The sequence below is a fragment of the Rhipicephalus microplus genome, chromosome X (genome assembly GCF_043290135.1).
Source record: "Rhipicephalus microplus isolate Deutch F79 chromosome X, USDA_Rmic, whole genome shotgun sequence".
Lineage (NCBI taxonomy): Eukaryota > Metazoa > Arthropoda > Arachnida > Ixodida > Ixodidae > Rhipicephalus > Rhipicephalus microplus.
Genome location: NC_134710.1, coordinates 347,150,900 through 347,169,232, shown reverse-complemented (window position 1 = coordinate 347,169,232; position 18,333 = coordinate 347,150,900). Strand labels below are relative to the sequence as shown.

At 45.2% G+C, this 18,333-nt stretch overlaps 1 protein-coding gene across 1 annotated transcript in view; it reads left to right on the top strand.

Moving 5' to 3' along the window:
* Positions 1 to 4,052: 4,052 nt before the first annotated feature.
* The window catches only part of LOC142776334 (cytochrome P450 4V2-like), a 50,969-nt gene continuing 36,688 nt past the window's right edge, over positions 4,053 to 18,333 (top strand). The window contains exon 1 of the mRNA XM_075879838.1: positions 4,053 to 4,602. Within this exon, the coding sequence (XP_075735953.1) occupies positions 4,353 to 4,602 (250 nt within the window). The 5' untranslated portion in view covers positions 4,053 to 4,352. The remainder of the gene's footprint in view (positions 4,603 to 18,333) is intronic.

Here is an 18,333-nt window from a genome sequence, read left to right as displayed (position 1 = left end):
GTACTTTGAAGTTACAACATGTTTTCAAGAATGTGGTCAATTCAATGCATTCCAAAAGCGTCACTGCGAAGAAATTTCCAGAATGTGTTCGAACAAAGCACTTGGACGATTGAAGTGTACACCGCTGTGGCAATTGTGGATGCTTCTCGCAACTCAGGTTTTCCTTGAACGTCAGTATCTTGTTGGTAGAATTTCACCACCTGTGATACATTTACAACGTGATATTTCCGTGTTTCCACTTGAATCAAAGCGGCCTTTAATCCGACTCAGACGGCCTTCGTATGAGCAAATATAAGCTGTTTATGAAGTTGTCAATGGCATACGTTACCGCCCACCGTCCAGTTATTTAGGTTTTTGCAATGACTTACTGGTTGTCTGAGTCGCATGAAAGTTTTGTTTTTGTGCAAATCTGTAATTCTGTTTGACTTTTTCAATTTCGCTAACATTGTATGTGCAAAATCTTAGCCACATTCATTGCCTAACTCCGCTGAAGCGGCGCATTTCTTTCGCATGTTTTCTGATTTTGGTCTTACACAACTTGATATTTTGCTACACAGTGTTACGAATGCCACATCATTCATTGTAGAGCTTAATTTTGAACTCAAAATTAGATATTGTCATCTCTTTGATCAATGTACCTGGCATCAGCGATCACGTTAATATTCAAGCGCATGCATTACTACCATTCTCAAACATACGTAAGCAGCTTAAAACAATAGGCGATTACAAAAAGTCTGACTGTGACTCAATAAACAATCATTTTCGCACCTTCCTAAAGGAGTTCTTACCCAACAACACCAAAAGATTGGTGCTGTGCAACGGGGACTTATTTAAAGCTAAACTAACCGAGCTAACTATTAAATATATCTCCATGAAAAAGGTTTTTATTACTGGTGCTTGATGGTACAACAGATATGTGAACCATCTTTCTAAACATAAAAAAGTTTTGATCGTGCTGCTGTTAAATTCCTGTCTGATAAACCTTGGCCAATTTACAAATCTGCTGCTGCAATTTATTTATCTACATTGAAAGAAGCTAAGATTTTTTTCAGTCACGCTCTACCAAACATACCTCAAAACAACCCTACACAGGTTTAGAATTTGGTGCGTGGCAGCAATAATTGCGCTAAAGTTTTGCTTACGGCTAATGGGCATCCCGTGTCCGATGTAGAATGCGCATGTGTACTTAACGACACATTCGTAAGCTTTCTTACACCAGCTGACCATCAAACCAAATCACCTTGTCGTCACCCCATTACCTGCCCATGGATGATATTTTCGTAACCTACGAATGTATTCGTGCGTCAATTAAAAACTTGAAACTCATCGTCATGTGCAGTTGAAGGGATCAATACTAAATTCTGGAAAATACGGTTGAACAGTGCTCCAGTCTTTGCAGCACTCTAGCCTTCCGGAAGACTGGCCGGTCGATATGAAAGTACCAGTTAGCAAATCAGGGATAACACACAATGCAATAAAGTTTTGTCCGATATCTTAATAATACTTCTCTTTATTTTGGCATTTGTCAAAATAGTTACATGCCATCGAGATCAGGTCAAAGGGATAAATCAGACAAATCGCTTACATCTGTCCCATGCAAAATACTTGAGCATTTTAGCATATCATTTTCACTCACCGTGTTCACTTTCTCAAACCAAAACAGTTTTTCACACCCTCTCAGCTTGGCTCCCGCAAATTTTTCTCATGTGAAACGCAGCTTTTAGTCTTTACTAACGACCTGCATGTCCTAATATATGTTGGATGTACCATTGACTGCTATTTTATATTATTCTAAGGCATTCGACAAGGTTAGTCATCAGCTATTACTTATTAAGCTAAAACATTTAAATCTAGATCCTAACGTGTTTAACTGAATTCGAGCTTTTCTTTTTAACAGAACACAGTTTGTTTCTACTCAAAGTGTCGGCTCCCGCGTGAAATTGGTGCTCTCGTGTGTTCCTCAAGGCTCTGTTTCAGGACCATTGCTGGTGTTAGTTTTCATGAATGGCTTGCCAATAAACGTCTCAATAAATGTCTGCCTATTCGCTGATGACTGCAAAATTTACCAGATAATACGAAACTAAGACCACGCTACCTCGTTCAAGACGAATCTAAATAACACACCTACCTGGTGCCAATCATGAAACAAGAAAGCGAACATTTCAAAATGCAAAGCAATGCGTGTGTGCCCCACTTCACTAGTTTGTCCACAGTGTCATTTTAACGATACCTACCTCGAGGCTGTTTCATCTTGCAAATATCTAGTTGTTGATATTTCCAATAACCTGTCGTGGAACCATCATCTGAAGTACGTCGTCGCCAAGGCTAACCGTCAAATCGGGTGTTTTCACCTAAACTTTTACATGGCAGCTTCATCCCTTAACAGGCTTCTTAACAGTACCTTCATTCGTACATCACTTTAATACGCATATTCAATCTGAGATCCTGGTGGCACTACATTAAATTTTTTGGTTACTTTTATTTTGTCCATTTATAACCGCATGGCCTATGTTACACTAAGGAAGTCTCCACTCAACCTTTCTGAATCATCATTCTGTGTAAATTAAAACTGTTTAGTCGCTATTGTAAGCTTTATTATCCTAACAATAACTTTCGCGAACACTTTGTCAAACGCCCCTCATTTATATTACCCAGAATGGACCATCTATGAAAAGTTCATGTTCCTCACCACAGAACCGTAACTCATTCGCACGCTTTCATTCCAAGCAGGACGTCTCCGTGAAATCTTCTCCCACAATCAGTTACCACTACCACCAATACAGAACATTTTAAGGTTTTTTCACAAAACATGTTTGGCGCTGCCTAATTGGTGATTTGTGTTATATATATATATATATATATATATATATATATATATATATATATATATATATTGTTTTCTTCTTCAGGTTGTTGCTGTTCTTCACCTGGTTCTTGAATGTACGACCTGCAATATCGCTACTGCTACGCTGTTTTTGTTGACGTAGTTAATATGCAATCTATTTCTGTATAATTCAGTCGATTGTTTAAGTTTAGTTTTTTATTTATTTGTCAAGTTTTTTTTTTCATTTTCGATATGTAACACGCCCCTCCTGTCTGTAATGAAAAAACCCTGGGGGTAAAATAAGTAAATAGATAGCATTTTTCTTACCCTTCTTCAAGCATTAAATTGTGCACCTGCTTAGAGGTATTTTCAAATATTCACAAATAATATTCCTAAACTCAATATGCTCATTATTGTTTTGCCTATGGTGACCCATTAGACGTTGCCCCATTTATGGTGATAATGGTAGGAAGCCTGTGGGATATATTGCGGTTGGGAGTAGCTATTTACTGTTTTGTTATGCCATATTTGGAACGCAACCCTCAAGCTCAACACAACAGCCAGCTCATAATAGCAACACAACGAATGAATCAACAGCGTGGCGCATGCTGTCACGTACGCTGGTACGTGTTGACGCATTTTCAAATAGAATAGTACGAAACGCTTTCTTGTGGAGTGCTTTTTCCTTCTGGGCAATTTAATACAAGCAGAAATAGTGTTGACTGAGCCTGTGCCTGTCATCGCACAGAATAGAACAAATGGCTAGGACAATGGGAAATAGTTAAAGAGGGGAAGAGGGGTTAGGTCAAATTGCTTGATGTGTAGAATGCAGACCATTAACCTTCCCACCTGGCCCTCGTGCAGCGCTGCTGTGACTGTGGCACTAGGAGATCCAAAAGTAATACATGTAGCCTCACACAGCACGTGTACTTTGCCCTTCAATAGACTTGCAACGAACGCGGCTGGCCCGGTCGTGCATGATTTTTTGTTTCGAACAAAGGCCGTTTTTACGTGTGTCATTGCAATTTTCGCTTACGCGGTCGACTACACGCACGAGGTAACCGCTGTCCTGCCCTTTGTGATGGACGGACGCCAAAACGCGAAAGTGTTTGCAAGGCCATGCCTTGTAAACAGCTCGCCATCTTCGTCTCCCTGACGTTGTGATTAACGTCGTCGCGATGCAGTGGGCCATATAAATGCATTCTAGCTCTGTAGCCGAACAGTCGCTATCAACGCCGCAACACCCGGTATTGCAGTTAAGCGAATCTGAAGAACTTTACCGTATCACGGAGTTGAACAGGCTTTTATAAATAACTTTTAGTCAAATGTTTTAATGTTACGAATTCTGAACAGCCATTTCTTTGCTACCATTAGCGTTATAAAAGATAGCCGGCATCGCTCACACTGCCAGTATAGCATAGGCCGGAAACAAGTCCTCCTGAAGAATATGATTTATCAGCAACTCGCCTAGTTGGAAGTAAAGTTGTGTGTAACTGCGGGCTCAGCATAAACGTTTTGTGAACTGCTAATGGCTCTCCAGTGGATCTCCTACGGTCTCGTTTGGACTTGCCAACTGCATGCCTTCTTGGTTGTAATCACTCTCTGCATGCTCGGCGCTTTTGTGTGCTTTATCGTGATACCAGTCGTGGCAGAGTGGATGAAAACGTGGCTGGCTCTGAGGCCGCTAGCGGGACCCTGGGATGGCGTTCCTTTCTGGTTCTCCGCTGTCGCTTATTGGAAAAAGAGCCGAGAGTGCAGCGTCAAGGATGCCACCGCCGGTAAGTATCAAACCACATCTCAAACCAAAGCTTGCTCGCTCAATGCCTTTTTTTCTTCAATATCCCCGTGCGTAGGAACTGATGGAGGGTAGGAAAAGGCAGGCGTTACTTTCCTCTTCCATCACTACACCCGAACGAAACTTCCGGACTTTAAATAGAGTTTATACATTCATTCAACTTAACATAGCGCACTTGTTCACTCGACCACATTTGTCTAGTGCGCTTTAATGTATGTGTATCCCCGATTTCAGACTATTTACGCTATCTCTATTTTCAAGTGGCGACAGTAACCGCCATTAAAATTATGTTTAAGCTGCGGGTTAGTAATCGTCAAAATTAGGTAGGTAGAAAGTGATATGACGTGTGTCCCATTATGCCCAATAGCTTTGAAACATAGATGTCGATAAGTTATTGAAATGCGTTAAGTTTCATGGCATTGATGAAAATAATATGAAACAAGATGACCATAAATTTTATGATTGATTTAAAATAAAACAATATGCTTCTCTTGCGTCTTTAACGAAAGTAAGTAAAGGAGGTAGAGGGGTATTGAGGTTGGTCCTTTAGAGGAGTAACTAACCTGCCACACCCATTGCACCTTTTGCAAGTAACTGCGAAGGAGTAACTATAGTCTTGAGGTTACCGCTCAAAGGAGCAACAGTGATTTTGCGCAAAAAGAAATTCAGGATTTGTTGAATTTAAGCAGCCTTTCTAAGTGAGTGCAGACATTCGAATAGATGTGCAGTCATCGTACAAGCTTCACATTCAAAAAGAAATTTCAGAAAGAAGTGTATCAAATACACGTTATTCATAGTAACGACCACTGAGCTTGCATGCGCGTACACAAACCACTACACTGCACCACGCTATGACGCCGTCTGAAAGGAAAGGCTTGTGTAGACACCGATGGGTAGCTTGCACACGGAGTGAACACCCCAGTAGGTACTTTGAAATACAGGCACTTCAATCCTCCATGCCACACAGCACGTGTGTAATCTTTTGCACACGTGCTGTGTGCAATCTTTTGCGCATATTTGGTCTTTTGCAGGACCAAAGAGCTCTGTAGGGGCGAAGCTCCTTCAAGAGGCACCCATTCGTCCCTCGTAGTAGTGCGTAACCTGTCTTACGCTTTGACCGGCAAAGTAGTGCTTGTGGGAGATTTCTCCTGTGTGTTGTTGAACAATAAAAAATTCACAGCGTGCGCGTTAACTAAAAGCCATATTCTCCTGTCTCCCATTCCCCATTAGCAGCCATTGGCATGTACAGACGGGTCCACTGTTAAAGGGAACACCTGCGTGAGAAGCATGTTTAGAGTTTGCTACCTTACAGAATCATAGTGGCTTAGATATGCATAAGGCTACTGGTGGTGAAAAGTTTCGACTCCCCTTGACAGACTATTGACTTGCATGAAGATTGTTTCTTAATCCACAAGCTCTTCGAGGACCAGGAATATTTATGGTGTGCATTCAACTGTTCCCTTTAACAGTGGACCATACTGTACATTGAGCACTATCTGACAAGAAATGGTTGCTAAGTTATACCTCGCTAGGCGTAACCTCATTGGTTTTAGAAAGGTTTAGTGAGCGTTGGGCAGCAGTGCCATGAATACAGTGAACTAGTATATACCATGAACTCGAGGTAAAAGGTGGGAAGTAGACACGATGCGCAAACCGTAAGAAAGTGTGCGTGTGCCACCTTTCGTTTAGTCCTTGGAATGTCCACTGGATAGCGGTGCTTCTATATGCGGAATGTATGATGAAAAGATGCGAGATGCTGGTACTTGGAGTGTTGACTAGATGGACGAAGAGACACACAGACAGATGCATAGACGGACGCATGGACGGCTGCACGGACAGATGGACGCATGAACGGACGCAGGGGTGGATGCATGGATGAATGCAGGAACGGACGCACGGATGGACATACAGACGCACGAACAGACGCATGCACGGACGGGCGGATGGACGCACGTACGGTCACAAAAACGGACTCATGGACGGATGGAAGCAAGAACGAATGTAACTAAAAGCCGAATTCTCCTGTCTCTCATTCCCCTTTAGCAGCCATCGGCATGGACATTGAGCACTATGTGCCAAAGAACGATTGCTACGTTATACTCGCTAGACATAACCTCCTTGGTTTTAGAAAGGTTCAGTGAGCGTTGGGCCGCAGTGCTATGAATACCGTGCACTAGTATATACGATGAACTCGAGGTGATTAAAGGTGGGAAGTAGACACGAAGCGCAAGCCGTAAGGAAGTGTACGTGTGCCACCTCTCGTTCACTACTTGGAATGTCCGCTGGATGGCGGTGCTTGTGAGTGCGGAATATATGATAAAAAGAGGCGAGATGGTGGTACTTGGTGTGTTGACTAGTTGGACGAGCGGACACACAGACAGATGCATGGACGGACGCACGGATGGCTGCACGAAAGGATGGACGCATGGACGAACGCAGGGACGGACTCACGGATGGACGTGCGGACGCACAAACAGACGCACGCATGGATGGGCAGATGGATGCACGGACGGTCACACAGACGGACGCATGGACGGACAGATGCAAGAACAAATGGATGGACGGATGCTTCGCCCCACTCTTCATCATTCACCCCGTGGATATGCTGCCATTTTTTTATGTAACTGCACAGTTCCACCGGAAATTGTTTAACACTTTACTCACAGCAGTTTGCCTTTCATCAAAACACAAAGGTCATGTAAAAAAATACCTACTTTTTATTCACAACTGAAGTGGTGTGAGAAGATAGCATTAGGCGCAAGCTGTATAGTTAGAGTTATTTTGTGAAACTTGCAATCCATGCTTAAATTTTATTAGACGAACTACTTCATCAATGAAATGCTATTTGCAAGTTCACAATAGATTTTCAGATTGCAAAGTAAGTCTTTTAACGAGAGCACACCCCTAGTGGCTGTCACAAACGAGTGCTCAGAAAGCACACCGCCGAGTTCTGACGGCGGTGATGGTGCCGGGCGCCGGAGGGGCACCTCCAGGTTAACGCTAAAGAAGAAAACAAGCATCCAGAGACTCTCCGGGCGTGCCGTATCTCCCCCCTCGGAAGCGTACTTTCGCCAACCTACCTCCTCACATCGGCCGCCGAGCAAGCCCTGGAAAGATCTGCAAGAAAAGGGGTGTGCTGACGTAAAGTTGCGCCACGTTTCGCGGACAGCCCTCGAAACGTCTGGCTCTTTTCCCAGCCTTGGCTGTGCATTGCGTGGACGAAACGGTGAGAATTTTCTGGAACCTAGCGCGAAACGTATTTAGGTGATTAGCGAAGAAGGAAAATCTGGAGAAGAAAGTTTACGCAAGGGTGCCTAGGGTGTTCCGCCTTGTCGGCGAAGGCTTCTGTTTTATGTGACAAGGCAGGTAATGAAGACAATTTCCACCTGAGCTGTGAAGACTCGTTCTACAAGCAGAAAAGTGTGTTTACCGCCAGCGAGCGAAAACGCGTTGGAAGAGCTGTGCGTGGGAAGCCGACGTGTTACCGGCGAAGAAGTTTGGTGCTTGAAGAGTGACCAATTGAAGGCGCGAGGTTTCCTGGAAGAGAAACTTCGGGGGCAGCGAAACGACAACACGCTGTACATTGAGTGAGTGATTCTTGGAAGAGTATCATTCAGACTTTGTTCCAAGGACTTTGGACTGAATACATTTTCGAACTCCTTAGTATTTAAGTGTCTTGGTTGTTCAATGCATGTGATTGCATTGTAGCGCGTATTGTTGTTTGAGTCCGTTGTTTCGAGTGTAGCTGATCATACTGTGTAGTACGCTGTTCGATTGTTGACATATCGTTTTCAACTATTGTCGAGTGTGCATTTTTGTGTATTGCTTGATCTGCCATATTTGAGAATATAAATTTGTTTTGTTTATCAACTCTTGGCTCTGACTTGTTCTTTGGACCACAGCCGGCGTCCGCTGGAGCACCAAATAGGACCACTTATAAATTGTCCGCGCTCTCGTGGAGCAGTTCGGGGGGCCGATACTCCGGCCCTTAGAATTAGCGCAGTGATCGCCTCCATAATAACGGGACCTGTGACAGTTATTCTAACGTCTGTGACAGGACCATTTTGGTGCACAGTATGTCCAAAGTAGAGATGAAGAGCCTCGAGTTATTGATAGTGCTATCGGAACAATACTTGTGTGTTGCTCAGTGTTCTCGTTAACGAGTGTGCAGAGAGTGTTTCGATAGACTGCGCAGATATTTTGTGCACGCGGCAAGGTTTTATTTGCGAGACACCATGGATATCGAGAAGTTAGTAGCTCTTGGTGAGAAGATGGGTCTTTCTGGCGCCGAACTACGGAAGTGGGTGAGCCAAAAGCAGAAAGAGGCGGCGGAAAGAGAAAGGTTGGCAGCAGAGATAGCCAAGGAAGAAAAAGCAGCTGAGTTGGAGAGAGAGAGGTTGGCAGCTGACAGGTTGAAAAAAGAAAGAGAGGCAAAGGAGCGACAGCTGAAAGAGATAGAGGCAGAGGAGAGACAGCTGAAAGAAGAAAGAGAGGCAAAGAGCGGCAGCTGAAAAAAGACAGAGAAGCAGAGATGGCTGGAAGGGAACGGGAGCAGCAGCACGAGATGGTACTCAAGCGGCTCCGTCTGCAACAGCGAAGTGAAACTCCCGTCTAAGCTAGAGTTGAAAGCAGCGAACGGGAAGATCATGGCTTCAGCAAGCTGCTCGTAGCTTTTGATGAAAGGAAGGATGACCTTGATGCGTACCTTCACAGATTTGAGACAATTGCAAGGAGCCAGAATTGGCCGAACATCAATGGGCAACTGCTATGAGTACCTGCTTGAGTGGCGAAGCGCTCAGTGTGTTTGGTAGGCTGACGCCGACTGATGCAGCAAACATTGCAAAGGTGAAAGCTGCTTTATTGAAGCGATTTATATTTACTGTGGATGGTTTCTGGGAGAGATTTCGGACAGGAAAACCAGCTGATGGTGAGACGGATATGCAGTATGCCGCTCGACTTAGCCATTATTTTGACAGATAGATCAAACTTTCAGGCACCGCGCAGGAATATGATGAGGTTAGAGAGCTCCTTATTTGAGAGCAATTTTTTACCAGTTACCACCCAAACCAGTCGCTTTACTTGAAAGTGAGAAAAGCTGAGCCACTTGAAGACATGCTTGTATTGGCCGACCAATTCTTGGAATCGCGAGGTGGCAAAAATTTGGGCAAGGTCAAGGAGTACGTGTCCCGAAGATTCGAAGAAATTGGCTCCCGAAGAAAAAAAGCGTGCACCTGAGAGAGTTCCGCGATGTTTTCTGTGCAACTGAGTGGGTCATCGCGCTAACAGCTGCCGAACCAACCTTACGAGCCCTATGGTTGTAAAATGTTTCAAGTGTGGTCAGACTGGGCACAAAGTAGACGCATGTCGTAATGGAGGGAGTAAAACCCACCAGGTAGTCTGTGTGCAGGTGGCACCGAACGCCGATGATGATGACGTCAACGACGGATTCGTAGAGTTGAAAATGGGAAAAAACTTCCTATTGTGGGTGCTTTAATGACAAAACAGCCAACCGGTGTTACGAAGAGAATGCCAACGCTGCCTGGAAAAGCTGCGGGCAAGAAGGTTACGGTGTTAAGAGATACCAGTAGCTCCAATGTTATCATGCGGAGAAATTTGGTAAGGGGAAGTGAGTTAACAGGCAAAACAAAACCGGTTTGCCTTATTGACAGTACGGTTCGGATGCTTCCCGAAGCAGAGATTGAGGTTGAAACTCCTTACTTCAGCGGGAAGGTTACGGCCCTATGTATGACGACCCCCCTGTATGACCTCATCATCGGAAACATCTATGGGGCACGAGGGCCGAACGATCAGGAACGTTTGAGGGAAGACCCGAAGATGAAGTCCTCGCCGACACAGGGACTGCGAGATACAGTGCAGAAAAATCCCGTGAAGGATTTCACCCAAACTCAAGGTGAATGAATCCCAGATGCAAGAGACAGTGAATCAGTAGATGATTGTGTTGAACGAGAGAACGTGCCGTGCAGCTGGACTTACCGTGGCACGACCTCAACCTACCAACAGTGAAAAGGTGAGGGAGTCGGCCAGCCAGGCCCAATGTCATGACGTGAACGAGCTGGTGAATAACCAGACAAGACCGGTCAAACTTTATCACCCGTTAACGGTGTCGAAAGTGTCAACAATGGCTGAGACGCCGCCTCAGATACCGTCGATTGGAAAGATTCGCCGGAACAGGACGAGAAAAAATAAGAATAGATCGCGCGAGTACCGCAAGAAAGGGCGCAAGCACAGCACTAAGTGCACAGGATGGTATGTTGGGTTGGATTTCCGTGCGTGTGGCAGTGTTGAGTGCAATATGTTGTGTTAGTATTGTTCTTATCCGGTGTCACATGTGTATGCCGAGCGAGTCAAAATGTTTGTTGCGGTGATGTGATGTATCGGATTGTACGATTGTTGTAAAGGCAGACCTTTGTGCATTTGTACTTTTTAAATTGTGTGATGGAGTGTTGTACTCATGTACCTGTTGTCATATTTCATGTGTTGTGAGATTGAATTGGAATTTGATGTTGTATTAAGTGTTCTATTGTGTATGTGACGTGTCATGATTGACGGACTGTGTAACGGACTCCTCTTGTGTGGTGGCTGTTCGCGCTCATTTGTGTGGTTTAGAATATCTTGTGATAATATTCTTAAAGTGGGGGCAGTGTCACAAACGAGTGCTCAGAAAGGGAGCACACCACCGAATTCTGGCGGCGGTGGCGGTGCCGGGTGCCAGAGGGGCGCCTCAAGGTCAATGCTCAAGAAGAAAACAAGCATCCAAAGACTCCCCGGGTGCGCCGTCTCTCCCCCCTCGGAAGCATAGTTTCGCCGACCAACCTCCTAACATCGGCTGCTGAGGAAGCCCTGGACAGATCTGGAAGGAAAGGGCTGTGCTGATATAGAGTTGCGTCACGTGTCGCGGACGGCTCCTCGAAACGTCTCGCTCTTTCCCCAGCCTTGGCTGTGCATCGCGCGGATGAAACGGTGAGAATTTTCTGGAATATAACACGAAAGGTATTTAAGCCAGCAGCGAAAAGGGGATATCAGGAGAAGAAGAAAGTTTGCGCCAGGGTGCGTAGGGTGTTCCGCCTTGTCGGCGAAGGCTTCTGTCCTCAGTGACAAAGCAGGTAATGAAGAGGATTTCCACCTGAGGGGTGAAGACTTGTGCTGCTAGCAGAAGAGTGTGTATACCACTTGCGAGCGAAGACGCGTTGCAAACAGCTGCGCCTGGGAAGCCGACGTGTTACCGGCGAAGTTTGGTGCTTGGAGAGCGGCCAATTGAATACGCGAGGTTTCCTGGAAGAGAAACTTCGGGGGCAGCGGAACGACAACAGCACTGGACTTTGAGTGAGTGATTCTTGAAAGAGTATCATTCAGATTTTGTTCCAAGGGCTTTGGACTGAATAAGTTTTCGAACTTTTTAGTCTTTCAGTGTCTTCGTTGTTCGATGTATGTGATTGCATTGTAGCGCGTATTGTTGTTTGAGTCTGTTGTTTCGAGTGTAAGTTATCGTGCTGTGTAGTATGTTGTTTGATTGTTGACATAGCGTATTCAACTATTGTCGAGTGTGGATATTTGTGTATCGTTTGATCTGTTATATTCAAGAATATAATTTTGTTTTGTTGATCAACTCTCGGCTCTGACTCGTTCTTTGGACCACAGCTGGTGTGCGCTGGCGCGCCAAATAGGACCACTTCTAAATTGTCCGTGCTTTCGTGGTGCAGTTCGGGGGGGGGGGCTGGTACTCCGGCCTTTGGAATTAGCCCTGCGATCGCCTCCCTAATTAACGGGACTTGTGACGGGGGCTTTATTCCGTGAAAAACTTCTGCTTTATTCATCATAGTGGTACTGTCATGATGACCAGCCATAAAAAAAGTTAGTTTCCGAATGCATTATTCGCGCTTCCAGCCAGACATATTGCTATACATTATATTTGTGAAGGTGAGTCAGCTAAATTGCAAAGATCACTTGTCAACTGCATGGGACCCTGAAAGACTTTTTCAAGCAACTATGGAATGGATTCACTGGAAGAGCTGATTGCCTCCCGAATTCAACGCCGCGAAAATTTTATTAATCTGTTCAGTACGAGCGGAGTTCCAAAGAATCGTCACACTCTGCAATCGCGTTCTCTCTTTTCTCGTCCCTGCAAAATCGCTGGAGGCTAAGCACAAAGAAATGGTAGGAACCAAAACCAAAAAAATGACACGCCATAATTTGACTTGATTTCCTGCCTGCGAGCGTGTAGTCTAGCCAGGATTCGACTAAGAGTGTGCTCTGATATCATGTATGCCCTGACGAAGGTCGGTCCCCGGCCGTAACGTTGGCAATAAAGCATCATTTTTTGTTTCCTCGTCCTCTTCATTTGATGACTTATAACTCGACCGAATCAAGGAAGACTTTCAAGAAATATATATATATATATATATATATATATATATATATATATATATATATATATATATATATATATATATATAAATGATTCAAAAAAGAAATTCTGTGGGTCCGGTGCAAATATAATTAGGAATAAAGGAGCACACTTACGAAAATTTGATAATTGTTTACTCTACGTTTCGGCCGTGGCACGGCCGAAACGTAGAGTAAACAATTATCAAATTTTCGTAAGTGTGCTCCTTTATTCCTAATTATATATATATATATATATACATATATATATATATATATATATATATATATATATATATATATATGTAAGGGAAAGAAGTGTATAAGAAGAAGTGTATAAGTGTTTCTGTGTTTTGGAGCATTGAACGCGTTATTCGATGCCCACGGCAAGTTATCTTTTCATCCACTTTTCTTTCTTAACATTTACTTTACAATTCGGTCTAATAACCTCCCCCATAGTTTCCTTGTCATTATTGTCTGTTGAATTGTTGGATTTCATTATATATATATATGTATATATATATATATATATATATATATATATATATATATATATATATATTTATATATATATATATATATATATGAGATATGGCACAACGGTAGCGTTGTCAACAAGGATAAATATAATTATTTCCCAACAGTTTCGGGAGGGGTCCTCCCTACATCAGGGGATGAGTTATATCTCATACCTTCACGAAGACTAACTGGCCCATTGAAATATTACTCCCACTATATATATATATATATATATATATATATATATATATATATATATATATATATATATATATATATATATATATTATAAGGAGGTTTAATGACTAAAACCAGCTGCCTGGTTCAAGGGGCATCAGTCACGAGCTTAGCTCTTCCTCGTAGTCGTCTTCCAGGGTCTCCGACTAGATACTGTCTCTCTCCCTCTTTCTTTCCCACTACATTTGCCCCAGTGGTGAAGAGGAGCCATCCTGGCGACTCACGGCAAAGCAAGCACAAGGTTGTCATAGTAAGGTTTTAAGCGGCTGATGTGGACTATCTCACGACCACGGCATTGTCTGTAATCGGCAGGTGTCACTGGTTTGACAACGTAGTTGACCGGTGACGTGCATTCAACGATGCGGTACGGACCATTGTACTTGGGTGCAAACTTTCGGGAGAGGCAGGGGGACTGGAATGGAACCAAAAGCTATACAAATGAGTCTACGGGGAAGCTGTGAGCAGGCTTGTCTTGGTCAAGTCGTTCTTTTTGGAGACCTTGTGCGACGGACGTGAATTAACGCACTAATTGGCGGCACTCTTCGACCCACTGAACAAATTCGGAGACTGGGCGGTCTTCTGAAGCATCTGGGTGGTATGTAAGTATCGTGTCAAGCATAGAAGAGGGCTCATGTCCGTACAGTAGAAAAAAAGTGAAAACCCAGTAGTTGCTTGCGTGGCCGTGTTATACGCATACGTCACGAAAGGGAGCATCAAGTCCCAATTAGAATGGTCGGAGGATATGTACATAGAGTACATAGAGAGCATATCACCGAGCGTAGCGGTTAAAGCGCTCCGTCAAACCGTTTGTCTGTGGGTGATAGCTTATAGTGGTGCGATGAATAATATTGCCCTCACTGAGAAGCTCCTGGACGTCTTGCGATAGAAACGCACGCCCATGTTCGCTAAGCAGCTGACGTGGCGCGCCATGGCGAAGTACAAAGCTACGCAAGATGAACAAGGCGACATCACGAGCAGCAGCGGCTGGCAAAGCAGCGGTTTCAGCGTAACGGGTTAGGTGGTCAACGGCCACAATAATTCAGCGATTTCCAGCAGGAGTACAAGGCAGTGGCCCGTAGAGGTCGATGCTGATTCTATCAAACGGCCGAGCTGGACACGGCAATGGTTGTAATTCGCCAGAGGCATGACCAGTTGTTTTTCGTCGCTGACACTCAGTGCAGGAGCGTGTGTACTTGCGAACGTACGAGTACATTCCACGCCAGAAAAATCGCTGACGAAGCCGATCGTATGTTTTCAAAACGCCAGCGTGTGCGTTTTGAGGCTCTGCGTGGAAGTACGCGCACATGTTGGAGCACCAATGGCGAGGTATAACAAGAAGCCATTTCTTACCATCCGGCTGATAGTTGCGACGGTACAACCTGGCATCCTGTATCGCATAATGGGGAATTCGCCGACATAGTGCACGAGGTAGACGCTGGCGTGGTGTCACCGAAGGCGAGAGAACGTCGATGATCGAGGCTATCCAAGGGTCCTTGCGTTGTTCCGATGGCATGTCAGCGGTATCGATGCTGTCGATGGTAGCTTCGGCAAAGGAAACATGTGCAACGGCTGAAGGAAGGGGCGAACGAGAAAGAGCATCTGCGTCGGTATGCTTGCAGCCTGAGGGGTAAATGACGTGAATATCAAATTCCTATAAACGTAGCGCCCAATGTCCAAGCCGGCCCGAAGGATCCTTCAATGAAGTGAGCCAACAGAGTGAATGGTGATCTGTAACTACATCAGATGGGCGTCCATATAAATAAGGACAAAATTTTTGTATTGCCCAAACATTAGCCAAGCATTCCTTTTCGGAAACGCAGTATTTGTGCTCTGCCTTGGTTAGTGTGCGACTGGCATACGCAACTACATACTCCGAGAAGCCAGGCTTGCGTTGAGCAAGGAAAGCACCAAGTCCTATGCCACTGGCATCCGCGTGCACCTTGGTTGGAGCAGTAGGGTCGAAGTGGTGTAAATTAGGTGGTGAAGTAAGGAGATGGTGTAATGTTGCAAAAGCATCATCGCATGCTGGCGACCAATCAGAGAGGTGTCCATCGCCAGTGATCAGCTGTGTCAGTGGTGTGATTATCGAAGCAAAGTTCTTCACAAAGCGGCGAAAGTACGAGCACAGTCCTATGAAGCTGCAAAGCGCTTTCACAGTCGTAGGCTTCGGGAACTCGGCGACACCACGAAGCTTCTCGGGGTCTGGGAGCACGCCATGTTTTGAGACAACGTGGCCAAGTATTGTGAGCTTCCGAACTCCAAAGTGGCAATTCTTGATGTTTAGTTGAAGGCCTGTCCTCGTGAGGCAGCTCAAGACTTCGCTGAGACGATGGAGGTGGCTGTCGAAATCGGAGGAGAAAACATCGACATCATCCAAAGCAAAGGCATGTCTTCCATTTTAGCCCACGCAAGACGCTATTCATCATCCTTTTGAATGTGGCTGGCGCATTACAAAGGCCGAAGGGCATTACATTAAATTCTTATAGCCCATCGGGCGTCACAAAAGCAGTTTTTGGACGATCTGATGGTGCCATGGGGACCTGCCAATAACCGGACCGTAGGTCTAGTGATGAGAAGAATTCGGCGCCTTGCAAGCAGTCCAGGGCATCATCGATGCGCGGCAAAGGGTATAAGTCTTTAAGTGTGACTTTGTTTAAACGGCGGTAATCGACGCAAAAGCGAATCGAGCCGTCTTTTTTTCTCACATGTACCACAGGTGAAGACCAGGGACTGCTGGACGGCCGAATGACGCCATGTTGAAGCATGTCCGCCATTTTCTTGGTGATCACACGACGCTCAACATGAGATACCCGGTAGGGACGCTGTAGCAGAGGCGCTTGGGATCCGGTGGTAATGTGATGCACAATGGCGTGCGTTCGGCCTAAGGACGTCTGCTGGCAATCGAACAAGCCGCAAAACTGGTGAAGAAGTTCTAGAAGCTTTTCACGGTGTGGTTCTTCAAGTTCGCCATCAATTGAGGGGCCAAACAAATTAATGTTTTTGTGCACAGGTGAACGGGTAGGCAGATGGCGTCAGTTCATTAAGATGCAAATCACTTTCACCGTCAAGGCCTAAGATGGAGGAAACATTTAAGTCTTGGATTGTTCCAATACATTCTCCACGACGCAAGGTTGTGGGAGACAGCAAGGGATTTGTGACAAACAAATTGGTAGCGCCCACCAAAATATCTAGAACTGCAAAAGGCAACGCAAGGCTCTTGCGACTTTTGAAAGTTTGGGAAGGCGTAAACAACACTGCAGGCTTAGACACATCGGCACAAGACACGGGAACAAAGGCTGCGCTAGTCGGTGGTATGTCGATGTCGTCAGCGACAAACAGCTTGTTCAACGGAAATTCCGGAGACGAGGCACACAACGCAGAGAAGGCCACTTCAGCACGAGCACAATCGATAACCGCATGATTACGAGACAGAAAATCCCAGCCGAGGATCACATCGTGAGAACACGCCTGTAGCACACGAAATTCAACGGTATACAAAATATCTTGGAAGATAACGCGGGCGGTACAGGCAGCTGATGGTCGAATATGGTGAGCACTGACAGTATGGAGGGACAATCCCTTTGGCGTCGTTGTAACCTTCCCAAGCAGGCGGCAAAGTTTTAAATCAATTACTGAAACGGCAGCACCAGTGTCCACAAGCGCAAGGGTACGGTAACCATCCGCAAAAACGCAGATGAGGTTTGCCGGAGAAATGCGAGGACTTGATTCTTTCGACTACGACGCAGTTCGTGCCTCCGAAACTGCGGCATCTAGTTTTCCGCGCCTGAAGTGCAGGGTCGACGGCGCATACGTGACAGGGAGCGACGTCGGGGAGATGGAGATCGGTGACTGACTGAGAGAGGGCGGTCGGGTGAAGATGATCCTTGTTGACGTGCCGTGTTGTTAAAGCGCCGAGAATCGTGCGATGATCGTTGCATGGTGTCGCTGTGAACGAGAGGGCAGCGGCGGCACAAGCGAGCCACATGCCCTGCGTAACCGCAAGAATAGCAAATCGGGCGGTTGTCTGCGGTGCGCCACGGATTCGGAAACGCCACAATAGGCCGGCTGAACGGAACTGGTGATGACCAAACAGAGACCGGTGAGGTAGCATAAGTGGGCTGTCGAGGTGCTCTGGCTGCAACGACTTGCGCATACGTCAAGCGTGCGGCCTCCAGAGGTTGTGAATGAGCGAAAGGCAAAGCGCAAATTATAAGGAGGTTTAATGACTAAAACCAACTGCCTGGTTCAAGGGGCGTCAGTCACTGTCACGAGCTTAGCTCTTCGTCGTAGTCGTCTTCCAGGCTCTCCGACTAGATACTGACTCTCTCCCTTTTCCCCACTACAATATATATATATATATATATATATATATATATATATATATATATATATATATATATATATATATATATCCTATTGAATAAACATCACGTATTAGTATGAGCTAGTCTTTGCGAACCATTCGTTTCTTTCTTGGTGTTTCGAGTGCACAGTTTTCGTTATATACCCATAATTTCCAGTTAGGGCCACCCTGAGAGCACAGGGCATTTTGTGC